This window comes from Thamnophis sirtalis, unplaced genomic scaffold (genome assembly GCF_051295495.1).
Source record: "Thamnophis sirtalis isolate CommonGarterSnake01/CBP01778 unplaced genomic scaffold, rThaSir2_p1.2 scaffold_6, whole genome shotgun sequence".
Classification (NCBI taxonomy): domain Eukaryota; kingdom Metazoa; phylum Chordata; class Lepidosauria; order Squamata; family Natricidae; genus Thamnophis; species Thamnophis sirtalis.
Genome location: NW_028261386.1, coordinates 94686757 through 94704131, shown reverse-complemented (window position 1 = coordinate 94704131; position 17375 = coordinate 94686757). Strand labels below are relative to the sequence as shown.

Sequence of the window (17375 nt, the reverse complement as noted above, 5' to 3'; positions counted from 1 at the left end):
TAGCATATCACACTACAACCATCCTGACCAAAAGAGAAATTCTTTACCTTCCCCTCACCTCTCTCCCATATAGGCCACCCTGAACAGTGGTTGATAGCAACACCGAGACTGGGCCTGAAATGGAGGCCTAGGCCTTGACCTCAGCCCTAGCCCCACTGTTACCAGTCGAAAAAGGCCAACTCACCATTCCCCAAGGCACATGAGCAATGGGGAATAGCACGATTGTGCACATGTGTGTGCGTGCGTGCACACACACACTCCTCAGATCCTCCCTAAATAATTTTTCTTCCTTAAATAAATTCTCTCACAACTGCTGTTGTCTCTCACTTTCAGCATTCCAGAGAGGGTCCCCTCCCCCCTCAGTGTTTGTTCTCCAGACTCTCTTCTGTCATTGTCAAAACAAAGTTGGGGGAAGGGTTGTCCCCTAGCAGAGCAAATGCTTTGAGGTGGGTGAAGGGACTAACATAAGTCAAGGGAGCCATTTAGCACGCCATGACATCAAAATAAAATTCTTTTCAGATAGCTTCATTGCCAGCATCTTGAGGGGAGAGGACTAACTTACATGTTTCTGCTCCCCCGAATGAATGGAAATTAGTTTCTGAACTAACTTGGGAACTTATTTGGAGTAAGGCATTTACACAAGGTCTTCCTTTTTCACAGAAACATCTCTGAGTTAAAACAAAGGTTGGGTAGGAAACCAGTCCTTCATATAGATGTCTTAGACATAAGATGAGGAATATTCAATCTATAGAGGAAGATGAAACTGTACTTTCCCATTTTGGAAATTCTCTTGTTAAAATTAGGAAAAGGAACCAGCTTTTCAAATTTAGAGGAGTTACTAATAAAGGAGAATATTTGTAATTCAGGGTTGAAATGAGGGGCCCCTGGTACTCTCTGAGCTTGGTTGTTCACTTGAAGATGTTTCAGTGTACTGATTATGTTACCTAGTTTGAGTAATGAAATGTCTGCAAGAAAACAACCCAGCTCAGAGAGCACCAATAGCTCCTCATTAAAAGGCTTAGTTTGTCTCCTGTTTCTCATTTGTTTAAATCCCTTGGTAGTTGATGGAATGCAAATATTGTATTATGCTATTAGTGTATTTTAGTGGCAGTGCAGGTGGTTAAATAGCCTCTGTCTATAGTTACTGATTTAGAAACACTTGCTATGGAACTAAAAGGAGCTAGGGATGAGATATCAAGAAGATATCAGCTCATATGCAGCACACATGATGCACCACTAGATGTCAGCCACATTTCAGGCAATAACTAAAACAGAGCTAGCTATCATATAGTAGTTAGTACTAAATCTCATATGTCCCCTTATTTTTCTGAGAGTGTTGCTTGGTTCTTGTGCAAGAAATTTTGCTCAAAATAAATCATTGCTAGAAGGAAGAAAAATGATAACAACACTTATGTATAGATAACTTTAAGCAAAAAAATATGATAATTGATTATTATGTGCTATTCAGTTAATGCTGATTCTCAGAAGCCATATAGATAGATGCCACTAACCTGATCATTTGGTTCTTCAAAAAAGTACACCCATTTCTGTAATAAATGAGTTCATGCACCTTGTCCTCTTCTTTTCTTTCCTACCACATTTAGCAACTTAATAGACTTTACTAAAGAACTAGATAATGTCCCCAAATATGATACTTTGAATCTGGTCATATGTGCCTTGAGTGAATTAAATTTAAAGCTGATTATGAATCTTTTTCTGCCTATTTTATTTTAAATATTGTATTAAAAAATTTACATTTATGATATGTCTGTATTTTGAAGTACATGTTATATCACTTAGTAGGAAATTATTTCAAATTATTGAATAAATACTTCTTTAGGTACCAGATGCCAGATTGACATCGTAACATTTACTGTTATGCAATTGATTGTTGTTCTGTTCACTTACAGTGGGGCAAAAAAGTATTTAGTCAGTCACCAATTGTGCAAGTTCTTCCACTTAAAAAGATGAGAGAGGCCTGTAATTGACATCATAGGTAGACCTCAACTATGAGAGACAAAATGAGAAAACAAATCCAGACAATCACATTGTCTGATTTGGAAAGAATTTTTTTGCAAATTATGGTGGAAAATAAGTATTTGGTCACCTACAAACAAGCAAGATTTCTGGCTCTCACAGACCTGTAACTTCTTCTTTAAGAGGCTCCTCTGTCCTCCACTCATTACCTGTATTAATGGCACCTGTTTGAACTTGTTAGCAGTATAAAAGACACCTGTCCACAACCTCAAACAGTCACACTCTAAACGCCACTATGGTGAAGACCAAAGAGCTGTCGAAGGACACCAGAAACAAAATTGTAGACCTGCACCAGGCTGGGAAGACTGAATCTGCAATAGGCAAGCAGTTTGGTGTGAAGAAATCAACTTTGGGAGCAATAATTAGAAAATGGAAGACATACAAGACCACTGATAATCTCCCTCGATCTGGGGCTCCACGCAAGATCTCACCCCATGTGGTCAAAATGATCACAAGAATGATGAGCAAAAATCCCAGAACGACATGGGGGGACCTAGTGAATGACCTGCAGAGAGCTGGGACCAACGTAGCAAAGGCTACCATCAGTAACACTCTACGCTGCCAGGGACTCTAATCCTGCAGTGCCAGACGCGTCCCCCTGCTTAAGCCAGTACATGTCCGGACCCATCTGAAGTTTGCTAGAGAGGATTTGGATGAAGAGGATTGGCCAAGTGTTCCATCTCTCAGGCTGGGGGGTCAAACAGTACGCCCCTCAGACAGGGTTCGCAATTTGGGAGTCCTCCTGGACCCACAGCTGACTTTTGAACACCACTTGTTGGCTGTGACCAGGGGGGCATTTGCCCAGGTTCGCCTGGTGTACCAGTTGCGTCCCTACCTGAACCGGGAGGCCCTCACAACAGTCACTCGCGCCCTTGTGACTTCTAGACTGGACTACTGCAACGTGCTCTACATGGGGCAGCCCTTGAAGAACATTCGGAGACTTCAGCTTGTCCAGAATGCAGCCGCGCGAGCAATCGTGGGTGCACCTCGGTTCACCCACGTAACACCTATCGTCCGCGAGCTGCACTGGCTGCCTATTGGTCTCCGGATACGCTTCAAGGCACTAGTCGTCACTTATAAAGCCCTTCATGGTATTGGACTTGGGTACTTGAGAGACCGCCTGCTGCCAATCACCTCCACTAGACCGATTAGATCCCACAGATTAGGCCTCCTCCAAATTCCATCCGCCGGCCAGTGTCGACTGGCGACTACCCGGAGGAGAGCCTTCTCTGTGGCTGCTCCGACCCTCTGGAACGAACTCCCCGTGGAGATTCGAACCCTCGCCACCCTCCAGGCCTTCCGCAAAGCCCTTAAAACCTGGCTGTTCCAACAGGCCTGGGGCTAAAGAGCTGTTGCCCCCGTCTTGAATGGTATGACTGTTGTGTGTTTTTAAACTATGCATTGTTATGTTTCGTTTTTTTAATTTTTGTCTGTACCCCCCTTCCCTGATTTGAATTGTGAGCCGCCCTGAGTCCCCTTCGGGGGAAAAGGGCAGCATATAAATATAATAAAATCCAATCCAAATCCAATTGGGAGAATGTCATATGGTCAGATGAAACCAAAGTAGAAATGTTTGGTAGAAACACAACTCGTCATGTTTGGAGGAGAGAGAATGCTGAGTTGCATCCAAAGAACACCATACCTACTGTGAAGCACAGGGTGGCAACATCATGCTTTGGGCTGTTTCTCTGCAAAGGGACCAGGACGACTGATCCATGTACAGGAAAGAATGAATGGGGCCATGTATCGTGAGACTTTGAGTGCAAACCTCCTTCCATCAGCAAGGGCATTGAAGATGAAACGTAGCTGGGTCTTTCAGCAGGACAATGATCCCAAACACACCGCCCGGGCAACGAAGGAGTGGCTTCGTAAGAAGCATTTCAAGGTCCTGGAGTGGCCTAGCCAGTCTCCAGATCTCAACACCATAGAAAACCTTTGGAGGGAGTTGAAAGTTCGTGTTGCCCAGCGACAGCCCCAAAACATCACTGCTCTAGAGGAGATCTGCATGGAGGAATGGGCCAACATACCAGCAACAGTGTGTGCCAACCTTGTGAACACTTACAGAAAACATTTGACCTCTGTCATTGCCAACAAAGGATATATAACTAAGTATTGAGATGAACTTGTGATATTGACCAAATACTTATTTTCCATCATAATTTGCAAAAAAATTCTTTCAAAATCAGACAATGTGATTGTCTGGATTTGTTTTCTCATTTTGTCTCTCATAGTTTAGGTCTACTTATAATGTCAATTACAGGCTTCTCTCATGTTTTTAAGTGGGAGAACTTGCACAATTGGTGGCTGACTAAATAGTTTTTTGCCCAACTGTATATAATACTTCTAACATATAGGGTAGCGGAAGTCCCTTCCTATCACAAATGGCAGTAATTGTCATAATTAACTTTTTTTTAAAAAAATGCACTAGGTTGTGAAAGTTGTGTTCAAATTCAGTTATGTAAGGTACAGATGTAAAATACGGTTATGTACATGGAAACATGAGTACAGCACCTGCCTGCAATTTATTAGAGTAGTCACACCTTTTCTCAAAATTGTGTAGCTGCTACGAAAGGCTTGATCCTGGAAAGACATAAATAGTTGAGGCCAAGAGCTGAGTTTACAATTCTCTGCAATCCTTAAAACAATTTTGCAATCCTATCCAAAATGCCATCTCAAATAACTATTATTCCGAAATAAACACAGGGAAACAATTGAGAAAAGGGGAAAATAGAGATAGAATAAAAGAAAAGAACAAAAAAAACTTATTTTGTTATCCATATTTTTAGTAACAGTCAGATTATAGAGGAAATAACAAAATATTGAGCTGATTTCCATTATTCAACACACAAACCCATAAAAAAGACACAAAGGTAAAGAATTAGGAAAAAGTAACCCAAACATGGGCACCAATTCTTTTTTATATTAGTGGAGAATGTAGAGACTATTGAAATCCTGATGTGAAAATCTATTGGCACTGATTCTTCAACTTCATGAGCTTCTCATCACAAGAGAGCAGTAGAGTATAGGGAGAGAGCTAAGGTTTTACTTCCTGCATAGCTTGATTTGCACAACTGCCCAGAGGAAGAGTTCAAACAATATGAAGCCATACTTGTCACTCTTGCCATTGTTTGCCTGATAGAACTGAACTGCCAGGAACAGCTGGGAATATAACAGCAAAGCCTGGAGCTTCCAGAGATTAGCTATGGGTCTAGTGTTAATCTCAGTTGCTAATTATATTATTTACTAATTAAAAGAATTGTACTAATGAACAGTGTTGATCTTTTTCTTTATCAGACAGAAGGCTACTTTAAGAAGATACTAATCTTATTGGTTAAGCTATAGCAATGAAATTTAATGCTTAATATATTCTCACTGCTCTAGTAGCATTCTAAGTTAGGTCTTTACCTAGGAAATAATCAACTTTATTTTAAAACTTAATTAGATCTAAACTAGTACTGCCCGGAAATTCACATTTTTAGGTTATTCTTTGAAATGTTATATGTGTACTCATTGTATGATGTTCACTTTCTCTTCTTCTCTCTGTGCTTTTTCTTTGATGCTACAAGGGAGTGAAGAGAATTGATTCAAGCATGTTTGCAAATTTCAAAAATTATCATTTTGGAGATGAACTTATGAACCGTCTAGATCTTTGCTCAATGTTGAAAAAAAAGCAACCCAATGGCTACTATCATTGTGAATCCTCAATTGTAGTAGGTAAGAAAATATATTTATTAACATTTTCTATGCTATTTAATAATGCAGAATATACTGTATGTGTAAAACCTTTGCTGATTTCTTTATAGAATTTTGCAAGTGAATATAACATTAAGAATGCAAGCTTAAGTACTAGACCTGTCATAAGACTTTGAAGCTTTTTTTTGCATAGTGTTGCTCTGTCTTCAAGCAATGCTCTTGGAAAAGTGGCTGTGTGGCATACCCTGATTACAATAGATGCCCTCTTTCGTGTGTGTGTGTGTTTCAGCACTGCAGCATAATTTCAGCAATCTGGGGAGATAATTATATTATCTGTTGGTTTTTCTATTACCACCAAATACTTTCCTGACTTGGAAATTTTTTAATGCTTGTAATGTGTACATTCTTATATATCCATATGTGCATTTGTATATATGTATGTGTGTTATAAAGGGTAAAATGCTTTGGAATAAAACAGAGTAAAACAATTCTTCTGTAAAAAGAACTGTAAAAGCATTCCCTTTAAATTTATAATTTACTTCGACCTCTCTTTTGCAGCAAGATGACTCCTAATTTTTCTACAAAATATCTATATATCAATAAATATTTGTACATAGTGGTAATTTATTGATTAGTCTTATGCCTGTATCATAAAATAAAAAACAAGATTTAATAAGAGGATAAAATATACGAAAGAAAATACAGTAATAAAATACATATGTGGCAAATACAAAGGATCAGCATTCAGATAAATATATTACCTTTATAGGATACCCTGATCTGTTCAATGTAATTGGTGCCTTAACTAGAAATTTAGCAATTCTGCTCACAATATGTAGTTTAAAGCCCAGGAGAAAATAGAACAATCTGTGATTCAGATCCCAGTGGGCCATCTTTTCAAGGAAGGATGTTAAATATGTAAATCTAAGAATTACATACAGTTGACAGTCAAAAAAACATGAACAATATCTTCAACAATTGAGGCACTCCAACAATTCAAATCTTGCTCTAGAATATGGCCCTTCTTAAGAATATGTCAGGGATTTAACTTTTATCTGTTCACAGTGATAGCAGGAGACTTTCCTTGGGTTGAGGCTACAGATTTCTCATACCTATCCTACCCATATGTCCATCAAATCTCTGTTTCTTCACCTCAATTTCTTCTAGAATTTAAATGGAAATGTGTGGCCATATGTTAAACATTCTTTGACTGACAGTTCCAATACCCAGTTATCAAGGTAGTATTTTCATTTTGAAAAACTGCCTACTTCACAAATGGATAAATTAGATCTATAATTGCACATTAAAATGGTTTTCTCTGTCATGCTTTAGGGAGGAAAGGCTAAAAGATATATTTGGCATCTGCTTATCTTTTTTCTGCTGTAACCAAGTTGATGGAAACGGAATAGAAATAGGACTGTTTCTCACAGTTGATTTGAAGTGTTATTCAGCTATCCTTGAGCCAGCAAAAGAATTGCCTCTTCTATTCTGTAGAATCCTATTCTGCTACAGTAACAAGGTCAGCAAATGATGCAGTTATTTATTTACTGCAGGCCAGTAAATTGATAGATTCCCTTTGCTTCCTTTATCCCTTCCAGAAAGTGACTCTTGCTGGTAGGAAAACATTCTCCCTGGTAAAGAATGGGCAAAGTTTGTGTGAAGGCTTATAATAAAGGGTTTAGCTACCTGTCAAATTGGTCAATTAACAAACATGACAGGGTCCTAAAAGGGATGTCAAGTAAAATAGATCGGAATTATTTATTTTAAGCAAAGACTGTCTCCAAAAAGCCCTGCATGGAAGTGGCTGTACTAGCAATGATTGACCAAGAGATCCAGTTGATTTCATGACTGAAAGAATCCAGGGAAGAGCTATGGAAAGCATACGTACTACATGAAATTTCTGGAATCATGCAATTGTGAGTGGTCTGCCTGTAAGAACTGTCATCATCCCTGATATGACACACCTCCAAAGCTGGTACTAAATGGTGCCTTTCTACTCTGCATTGAGGATAATAAGAAGTAACCATGGTGCATTACCCAAACAGCTATGAAAACTACAGTTGAATGGCTAAGAGCATTGTTCGGTCAAGGCAATAACTAGCATTCTTTCAAAAGTCCTGAGAAACACAAAAGAAAGAAAATAGTAAAAAGCAAATCCATGCAAAACTTTTTTTTGGCAGAAGCAGTGGAAAATGTGTAATACAGGTATTCCTCAAGTTACGACAATTCAATTAGTGACAGTTCAAAATTACGATACCTCCCTCCCCCCAAAAGTATTTTCAACTCAGTCCCAATGTTCCGCATGTTGCAGCACCACAGTGGTCATTTGCCCTTACAACCAACCGCTGAGATGCTGCAACATGCCCCCGGCTTATTTCCCTCCCTATCCTGCCCTGATGGGTCTCCACAAGCACTGTGCCTGCTAGTGTCCCGTATTCCATTTACTCCTTCCCACCCCATTTCCTATGGCTTTACTGTACTTACTTTTCAAAGAGCTCCAAAAGAGGATGGCCCACATAATAGAGAAGCCGAAATCTTTTAATTCAGAAGCCAGTGAAGCTGTAAGAACATGAGAATGTGAGGAAAACAGCTTTGCCCCATCTGAATAAAAGCCTGGCTTCTTTGCCACAAGGACCTGCAGGCTTCATTTGGGTCCAGTCTGGCTGCTGGTGAGCAGCTTCCTGCTTGCTGCTGACTGGCTAGTTCGAATGAGCAGCTTCAGGGATTGGGACGTGGCAACCAGTCAACATGGAGCTTGTTTCCTTTGTCTCATTGGATTCCATGTTGATTAGTGAATGCATTGGGGAAAGCAGGGAAATGAATCCTTAGGTTATGAATGTATTTGGCAGGCTGTATTACATTTGTAACTTGAGGATTATCTGTACATCCAGTCATATTTAACTAGCAATATACAGTACGTATAGCAGAACTTGTCTTTCTTTTCCAGTTTCTATGTGTATGAGACTATTACTTTTTTTAAAAAAAGAATACCTAAATCCATATTTTAAAAAATAGGCCAGCATTTATTCCAGAGCATTAAATCTTTGTTTCTAAAAATTATTTTTCTTTTGCCTTCTCATAGAGGAGCATGACTCTTTCACTGTCAAAAGGTGGTTTACCTAGCTTGCAAGGGCAGATGTTTTTTTATCACAGAGAGAAGCGCATTGAATTGGCCTTTCATTTGATCTTCTTCCTTTAAACTTCAGAGCTAAGATTTGAACAGAAATAGAGCTGGTCCTTTATAACTTCAGCCTTGTATGTCAAAAGAGGAGCAGGGAGAATGAAAGGAAAAGAAAAACTAGTTAGGTACAAAGTTTAAAATCTTTTTGCAGAGGAAAACTCTAGCCTCCAGTTTGACGAGCAAACAAGTACTGTCTACTATGTAAACTTGCAGAAAAGCCGAGAGTTTTATGTTCCAAAATACCTTCCCCCTCCCAATTGGGTTCAGTTTATTCATGGATGGTCTTATCTATGAAAACATATGGCAGTACACTTCTCTAAAGTAACTATGTGTATACAGTACACACACATATAAGCCCATCCACACATAAGTCAACCTCAGATTTTTAGACAAAATATCAGGAGAAATGTGCCACCTACGATAAGCCATCTGTGCAAACTAAAACATCTGAAAGAATGCAGAATTGAATTGACTGGGCAGGTGTTATGGGAGGTGGTCCCTCAACTAATCACACTTTAATATGGCTGGGGGGAAAAACTAAGGTTGAGAATAATCAAAAGCTGAATTTGTTCTGCGGTATAAGGGTCTTCTTTTTACTAAAATGTTTAAATTGCAATATTGAATCTTGGGATCTCTAGGTTTAGATGTATACTGTGATTTTATAACCAGCAACTGCTAATAAATTTTAGATCAAAGGTGTTATAGATTGATTTGTAAACCAGAAGATTGCAGTAAGAGTTTGAAAAAAATGCAGAAAAACACAAAACCAAATGTTTTATGCAATGGTCTCATAATTATTTGGAATTAAAAATAAAAATATGTTAAGAAATTAGATGTTAGAAACTCCACTTTTATCTATTTGGGCAGCAAGCATATTTAACAAATAATATGATACCATAATCTTTAAAAATACCTCATGAATTTATTGATAGAAAGGACCATAGGCAATAACTAATGAATTAGTTTCAGCTGTGCTTTGAGATAATTGGTAATATTAACTACATCTTGCAAATTTATTAGCTCTATAATAATTCAAACTCTAAGATGCCATTAAATAGTAAAATAATTTATTATTCAGTATTATGTATCAATTTTACATTGATGTATTAATACATGAAAAAACATGATTTTAGCAGTATACTTCAGGGTCAGCAAACAATTTGATTTAATTTTCATTTGACTGAGACTGTTTCCACTTTGATTTTTAATATAAAGTAAATAGTTTAAAACTATTTAGAGTGAACAAATTTTTCATTCAAATATCATACCTTTTATTTAAAATAATAATCTCTAGTAAATCAAGGGTTTGTGTATTCAATACTGTAATTTAAAAATGTGAAGAACTGAATGATGGAGGAATTTAAAGCTTAATTCTCAGAATAAATAAATGCCAACAAGGCTAATCAGTTAAAATATGTTAGGGTATTTGGTTAAAACTTACATAAGATTAATGATGATGTGTCACCATGGAATGATCTTATCTCAAAGTATTAAGATAAAGCTTTCTTTGAAGTTTGCCTGATTTAGCTAATGTCTCCATAAAAGATTTACTTTTAGCAGCATTGGTCTATCATTCAGGCTATGAGCTAATACTCTAAAAATATCTCTTTTGCTTTGATCAAGCACTCTGGCCCAATTCTGAAAATATTTTAGAATTGCTGTGTTGTTGTTGCGGAACGCATAAAGAGTTATAAATAGATATATTGGTCATATTTTTCTGGGCTAAATTGCTTTGATTTGGTATAAAGGTTGATATTAGAAAGTGCCACCCTACAGTGAAAAATGAAAAGTTTTGAGAGCTCTCTCTGCTTTTGATTTAGAAGATTCATCTCCAAAATATATTATTAGATACAGTTAAAACTCTTTGAGAAAGACAGTTTTTACATTGTTGAGAAACCACAATGAAGAGTTCAACTCTCTTCTGTCAGTAGACTCTGGAGAAAGGGCAGAAGGACTTTTCAATTAAGACGGGTTTCTTTGGCCTGATTTTTTTTGTTGTTGTTAGTTGCAAAGTCATGTCGCAGCCCATAGACAACGTTCCTCCAAGCCTTCCTGTCCTCTACCAGCTTCTGGAGTCCATTTAAGCTCATGCCGACTGCTTCAGTGATTCCATTCAGCCACTTAATTCCCTGTCATCCTCTTCTTCTTTTCCCCACAATTTTTCCCAGCATTAGGCTCCTTCTCCAGTGAGTCCTTCCTTCTCATTCGGTGGCCAAAGTATTTAATTTTCCTCTTCAGGATCTGGCCTTCTAAAGAGCAGTCAGGGTTGATCTCTCTAGGATTGACCAGTTTGATCGCCTTGCAGTCCAAGGGACTCACAGGAGTCTTCTCCAGCACCATAGTTCAAAGGCCTCAATTCTTTGGCGCTCAGCCTTTCTTATGGTCCAACACTCACAGCCATGCATTGCAACTGGGAAAACCATAGCCTTGACTGTACACACTTTTGTTTGCAGGGTGATGTCTCTGCGTTTTAGTATGCTGTCTAGATTTGCCATAGTTTTCCTCCCCAGGAGCAAGCGTCTTCTAATTTCTTGGCTGCAGTCCCCATCTGTGGTGATCTTGGAGCTCAGGAAAATAAAATCTGTCAGTACTTCCATTTCTTCCCCATCTATTTGCCAGGAATTGAGAGGGCCAGATGCCATAATCTTAGTTTCCTTAATGTTGAGTTTCAAGCCAACTTTTGCACTCTCCTTCTTCACCCGCATCAAAAGGCTCTTTAATTCCTCTTCACTTTCTGCCATTAGAGTGGCATCATCTGCATCTGAGGTTGTTGATGTTTCTCCCAGCAATCTTAATTCCAACTTTTTGATTCATCTAGCTCTGCCTGATTTTTAAATGGACATTTAAAGTATTGTTTTAAGATCTGAGATCCGGGTTTGTCTAGTAGTTAGAACAACCAGGCTAGAAAGCAAGAGACTGCGAGTTCTAGTCTTGCTTTAGCCATGACCTTGGGCAAGTCACTTTTAGCCCCTCACAGAGTAGTTGTTGGGAAAATAGAAGGATGGTATGATGGATATGTTCACTGTTTTGAGTTAATTATAAACATAATAATAAAGGTGGGATACAAATAAATAAATCTGCTTTAAGAAATTGAATTCTTTGCTATAGAACAGTACTATTTGGGATATCCATTGACCATGTTAGCTGGTTCAAAATGGTGGATGCTATTGGGGTAATCTAATTGCTCTCCCCACCCCATGTTAGTAGAGGCAAAGCTTTAGTTGTCAGTTTTGCCTTCTATTTTGATGTTGTTAACCCTGTAGACACTCCTGGATACAGCCCTATATTGATGATTTGGTGTTTGTAACAGTTCAGGCATTGTGACTTTTACTATCATATAACTGTTTGTGCATTGTGCACAGGAAGCAAAGGAGGCAAAGGAGTCTTTCAGGAACACCAAGTGATTTCATGAAAAGTGAACTTTTTACAAGGTGCTGAATTCTGTTGTTGGAAAAATGCCCAAGACTAAATCTTACTCTTAAGGAAGTCAGAGAACTCCAGTACTGAATCTGAAATAAATATAATGTAATCTCTCTAATGGAGCTTTTTAAATCTTTGTGTTATAGATACGCCTACCGTGTTTACGTATATAGCTAGTTCTCAATTGATTACCACTTGTTCAGCAACCATTCAAAGTTACAATGGTGCTGAATAAGTAGTAACTATGACTGGTCTTTGAAGTTCCAGTTTTCCCAACAACTGGCTAGTCATAATCTGGGTGCTTGGCAACCACTTGCACTTAACAATGTTTGCAGTGTTCCACAGTCATGTGACTGCTATTTGCAATCTTCCCTGCCAGCTTCCCACAAGCAAAGTCAATGGGAAAGCCAGTAAGGAAAGTCGAAAATTGTTCTGGTAAGATACCCACATCTAGCAGCAGCCACCCAAGTCCCACTGTGCTCCTGCTGCACTTGTCTCATTTGCACCCTGCAATAGCAACCTCAAGTCCTGTGACACGCCATCCCCCATCTTGTGCGCCTCTTGCACCCTGCAGAAGCCATACCAAGCGCCACTGTGCTTGTGCCTCCCTGCTCCTCACACATCCCTGTGCACCCTTCCCCATCTACCGATAGCAGCCAGCCTGTTTGCAAGCCACCTGGGACTTGTAACTTCCTACTGCCTTCCCCATTGACTTTGATTATTGGAAGTCAACAGAAAGTTGCGAGGAGGTTCTCAGTTAATAACTCTTGTACCTCACTTAATGACAGCAATAAGGACTTCCAAGATTGCTATTGCTGAATGGTGTTAGGTGCACATCACTTATCAGTGGAAATTCTGGTTCCAATTAAGTAACAGAGGACTATAAAAGAGAATCCTCCGTTGGGTTTAATATACAATGCAATACAATAGCAGAGTTGGAAGGGACCTTGGAGGTCTTCTAGTCCAACCCCTGCCTAGGCAGGAAACCTTATACCGTTTCAGACAAATGGCTATCCAACATCTTCTTAAAGAGTTCCAGTGTTGGGGCATTCACAACTTCTGGAGGCAAGCTATATATTATACTAATCGATAATGGTTAGTCTCTGGCTTGGGTTTATCTTCATGAAGTATCTGAACAAAATTGCTGTGATGTATAAACTATGGATTATGTCTCAGGTTATTACATGAACATAACCATCTTGATTTATTCAGAAAATCTTTATTTAACTAGTAACTTAATGTAGTGAGAAAAGAAGGTTATTCTTCTTCTTTTCTTTATGGGAGGGTATACATACATATGCATATATATAGATTAAAGATTTTTTTGAAATCTCAAATCCATTTTTTAAAATTAAGGAATTGGTAATGTACATTTATGTCCATAAAAATACCATACAAATGGATGATTTCTGTTTTAAAATCTCACTATAGTTTTAATGAATTAAATACATAAGGAAATGAAAATTCTTAACAGGAAATTTGAACTCTTACATAAATAGGCTGTGCGCATTTAAAGAGCTTTGTGTAGTAGTATCTAAGAAGCAATTAAATCTTGGTTAATGAATAAAAATCACATAACCAGAAAAAATATGTAATGCTCATAGCAGCAAGTTCAGATCCAGAATAGTGTAACCACAATGGTCTTCAGATTCCCTCACATCCCTGGCTCTCATATTTCTTCTTTTTGTTTGTTTGTTTGTTTGTTCTTTGAGTTTGAGTTAGCACTCAACAATGTACTTATAGAACAAGTTTTTTTGTTTTTTCACTTGGTCTTCCCTTTGCCAGACCTGCAATTCAAAAGGAAGGAAGATAGTAACAGAAAAGGTAGACATGGCCATGATACATTTTAATTTTATTTTACTGATAAGACACCTATGCTAAGAAACAAGAACAAATATACTTAACACTCAAGACAAAAAGAAGATACTAAAAAAATTAAAATGCTTTCAAGGATGCTATTCAGAAGGGGGAGCTACAGCTTCTCATCATGATGCAGATTGGGGACTGCAGTGGAGAGATTATGTTTTTCTTATTCAGTGGTTTCAGGAAACCAACGTGATCTGTTAATAGGGCTGGGAGATAAATTTGCTCAGCTCAACTTTTAAAGCATTCATTTCTAAACAGTATTTCTTGAATAGATTTGCATGCAGAAATGCAGTTGTCTATTTTTGTATCTTTATGAGTTCTGTGATGCTGTTTTTCAATCATCAGAGTGCATGTAATTCTCGACTTATGATCACAATTGAGCCCAAAATTTATGTTGTTAAGTGAGACATTTGTTAAGTGAGTTTTGTCCCATTTTACAACCTTTATTGCCAAAGTTGTTAAATGAATCACTGCAGTTGATAAGCTAGTAACCTGGGTGTTAAGTGTATCTGGCTTCCCTTTTGACCTTACTTGTCAGAAAGTCACAAAAGGTGATCACATGACCTTGGGACATAGCAACAGTCATAAGTGTGAATCAGTTGCCAAGCATCTGAATTTTGATCACATGATCATGGGGAAGTTTCATAGGTCTTAACTGAAAAATGGTCAAAAGTCACTTTTTTCAATGCCATTGTAGCTTTGAACACTCACTAAGTGAACTGTTGTAAGTTGAGGACTACATGAATAAATCTGCGTACTAAAGTACACAAAATGGTACATTTTAAAAGATAATGGACAAAGTATCATTTTATTCAGGAAGTATGCATTTGAGGAAAAAGAGCTTATGAATTTTTATGCAGATGTTTAAAAATTGTAAATAAACATAGATATAGAATGAAGGGTAACTGTAGAATAAAATGTTGTATAAAAACAGTGAAATTATAAATGAATAGATTTATTTATCAAAACCTGATTATGCGTGTGTGTGTGTATGTATATATGTATATGTATGTATGTATGTGTGTGTATGTATGTATGTATATACACATACATACATACACACACACACACACATACTCTTTTCATAGTGAAGTTTTATTAAATTTAGTATGAGAACTTCAAGCCACATTTTTCTTCATGCTGAAATTATTTGGACATATTTCATTAAATACTCTTAGAAATCAAATATCTGTTGTCACTTCACAGTTGTAAAATGAAACAAAAAGTACACTTCTAGCCATTTTCTCAGTTAGTTTCCTTTTTAAATAAATAAGGCATTAGTCTCCTGAAAAGAGTAAAATGAAAGAAGTTCCCACCAGACACATTTTCTTTTGCTTTAATGACAGGCTTTTACTTATGCCCTGTAGATGTGTGTTAAGTAGTCATGTTTAATTCATTTGTTCTTTAGAATATGGGTCATGTGCTTCTTTTTTTTTACATGTGATTTGACAGGCTGACAGTTTTTGCTTAAGCAGGCTTTATTACAGAATGTAGATGAAGCTGTTCATATGCATGATAGAGTTTTATAGTCCATCCTGCCATATCAGAATAATTTATAAGTACCATATAATATTTGCCTGAAAAATATCCAGTATTTCCATGAAAGAACCTTCTGACTTCTGTCCCTGATAAGCTACCAAATGATCCTGGAACAATTCTCAATGTTCTCAGGACAGGGTGTTCTGTTCACATTGTTTTAAAGAACAGTTGTGATTCAATATTTAAAAATAATACTCCTCTGTTTTTGTTTGTGAATGATACTGCAAAGAAGAAATTCTTCCAGCAAGTGAATTGTAATTGGTAAAGACATAGAAAGAGTAGGATAGAGGCTTAGTATATAACTTGTTATCCTGTAATCATAGATTTTTTTTCCTTTCAATTTCTTTCACTATTAAAGATTAAGAGAACCAAGTATCAGTTGTATCATCACATTTTCCCTGTTTAGGGATAATGTGACTTTAGCAATTACCTTACAATTGTTTAAGGTAATCCATAAGGGGAACACTAGACGTTGCAGTGAAATATTAATTACTTTTCTGATAGTGGTGGGAAATTATTGCTTTTGCTGGAATTTGGGGCTGCAAAGTTAAATTAGACTCAATGAGCACTGCATGTGGTGAAAGCTAAACTAAGCTATGGTTGTGATGCAGACTGTAGAATCCCATATGTTGAGGCCAGGCAGCCACTTCCTTACATAAAATTATCAAAAGAATTTTCAGAATGACTGATGTATAAGATGTTGTTCTTCCAGGACAAGGTCAAACAATGGTGGATTTTCAACTTTTGCCCTCATTACTTCAGTGTTGGTGGCTGCTTCTGTCTTTAGAGTACTACTTAAGGGTATATCTCATCTCCTATTGGGCATTTTCTCACTTTTAATGTTTTCTCTCTCTATGATAATCACATAAGCAGAACCAAGCATTATCAAGAATGTAGTATTAGTTGAAGTCTAGAAAAAGTTTTAATAAAGTGGTACCTTGGTGTACCCCACTGCTTCAAAGCTTGTTGAATTTGGTACTTAATGCATTTGGACATACTAATGTTGTTCCAGTACTCATTGTTTGTTTAGTACTCAATGCACTGAAAAAGGAAGAGGGGGGGGACAGTCGCAGGGAAGGACAGGAAGATGGCCATGCTGGGAAGATGGCTGCAAAAGGAAGTGAGGGGCGCACAGGGGTGGACAGGAAGTTGACCATGCTGGGAAGGTCATTGACATAGGAAAAAGGACAGATAGGAGGTCCTTCCTGGCCGAAACAAAGAGACGTAGTAAGTCATATGGTTTGTTTGGTACTCATCCTTTTTAATACTCATCCCTCCTCCCAGAACCAATTAAGAGCGAGTACTGTGTGTGTGTGTGTGTGCGCGCGCGCGTATACTTACTTACTTACTTACTTACTTACTTACTTACTTACTTTAAGTAAAGATTTTGCCTGTGTCTGATTGCATCCCTGCATCTTCATAGGTTTTAAGTGAGGTAGAATTATAAAATTACATGGGTTGTTTTAAAATTGAGATGAGGTGATGGGAAATATTGTATCTCTTATATTTCTGCAAGTATTACAGCTTTTGGGGCATAGAAGGACAAGAGAGAAAAAAATTGAGAAGGAAAACTCTGCCTCTAACATGGTCCCAACTGTAAGATTTAAAACTGGCTATTAATATAACCAGTTCTTGATGG

At 37.7% G+C, this 17375-nt stretch overlaps 1 protein-coding gene across 2 annotated transcripts in view; it reads left to right on the top strand.

Moving 5' to 3' along the window:
- The window catches only part of AKAP7 (A-kinase anchoring protein 7), a 70816-nt gene that overhangs the window by 41508 nt on the left and 11933 nt on the right, over positions 1 to 17375 (top strand). For both annotated transcript variants that reach the window (XM_014061638.2, XM_014061637.2), the window contains exon 7: positions 5604 to 5751. In XM_014061638.2, the coding sequence (XP_013917113.1) occupies positions 5604 to 5751 (148 nt within the window). The remainder of the gene's footprint in view (positions 1 to 5603; positions 5752 to 17375) is intronic.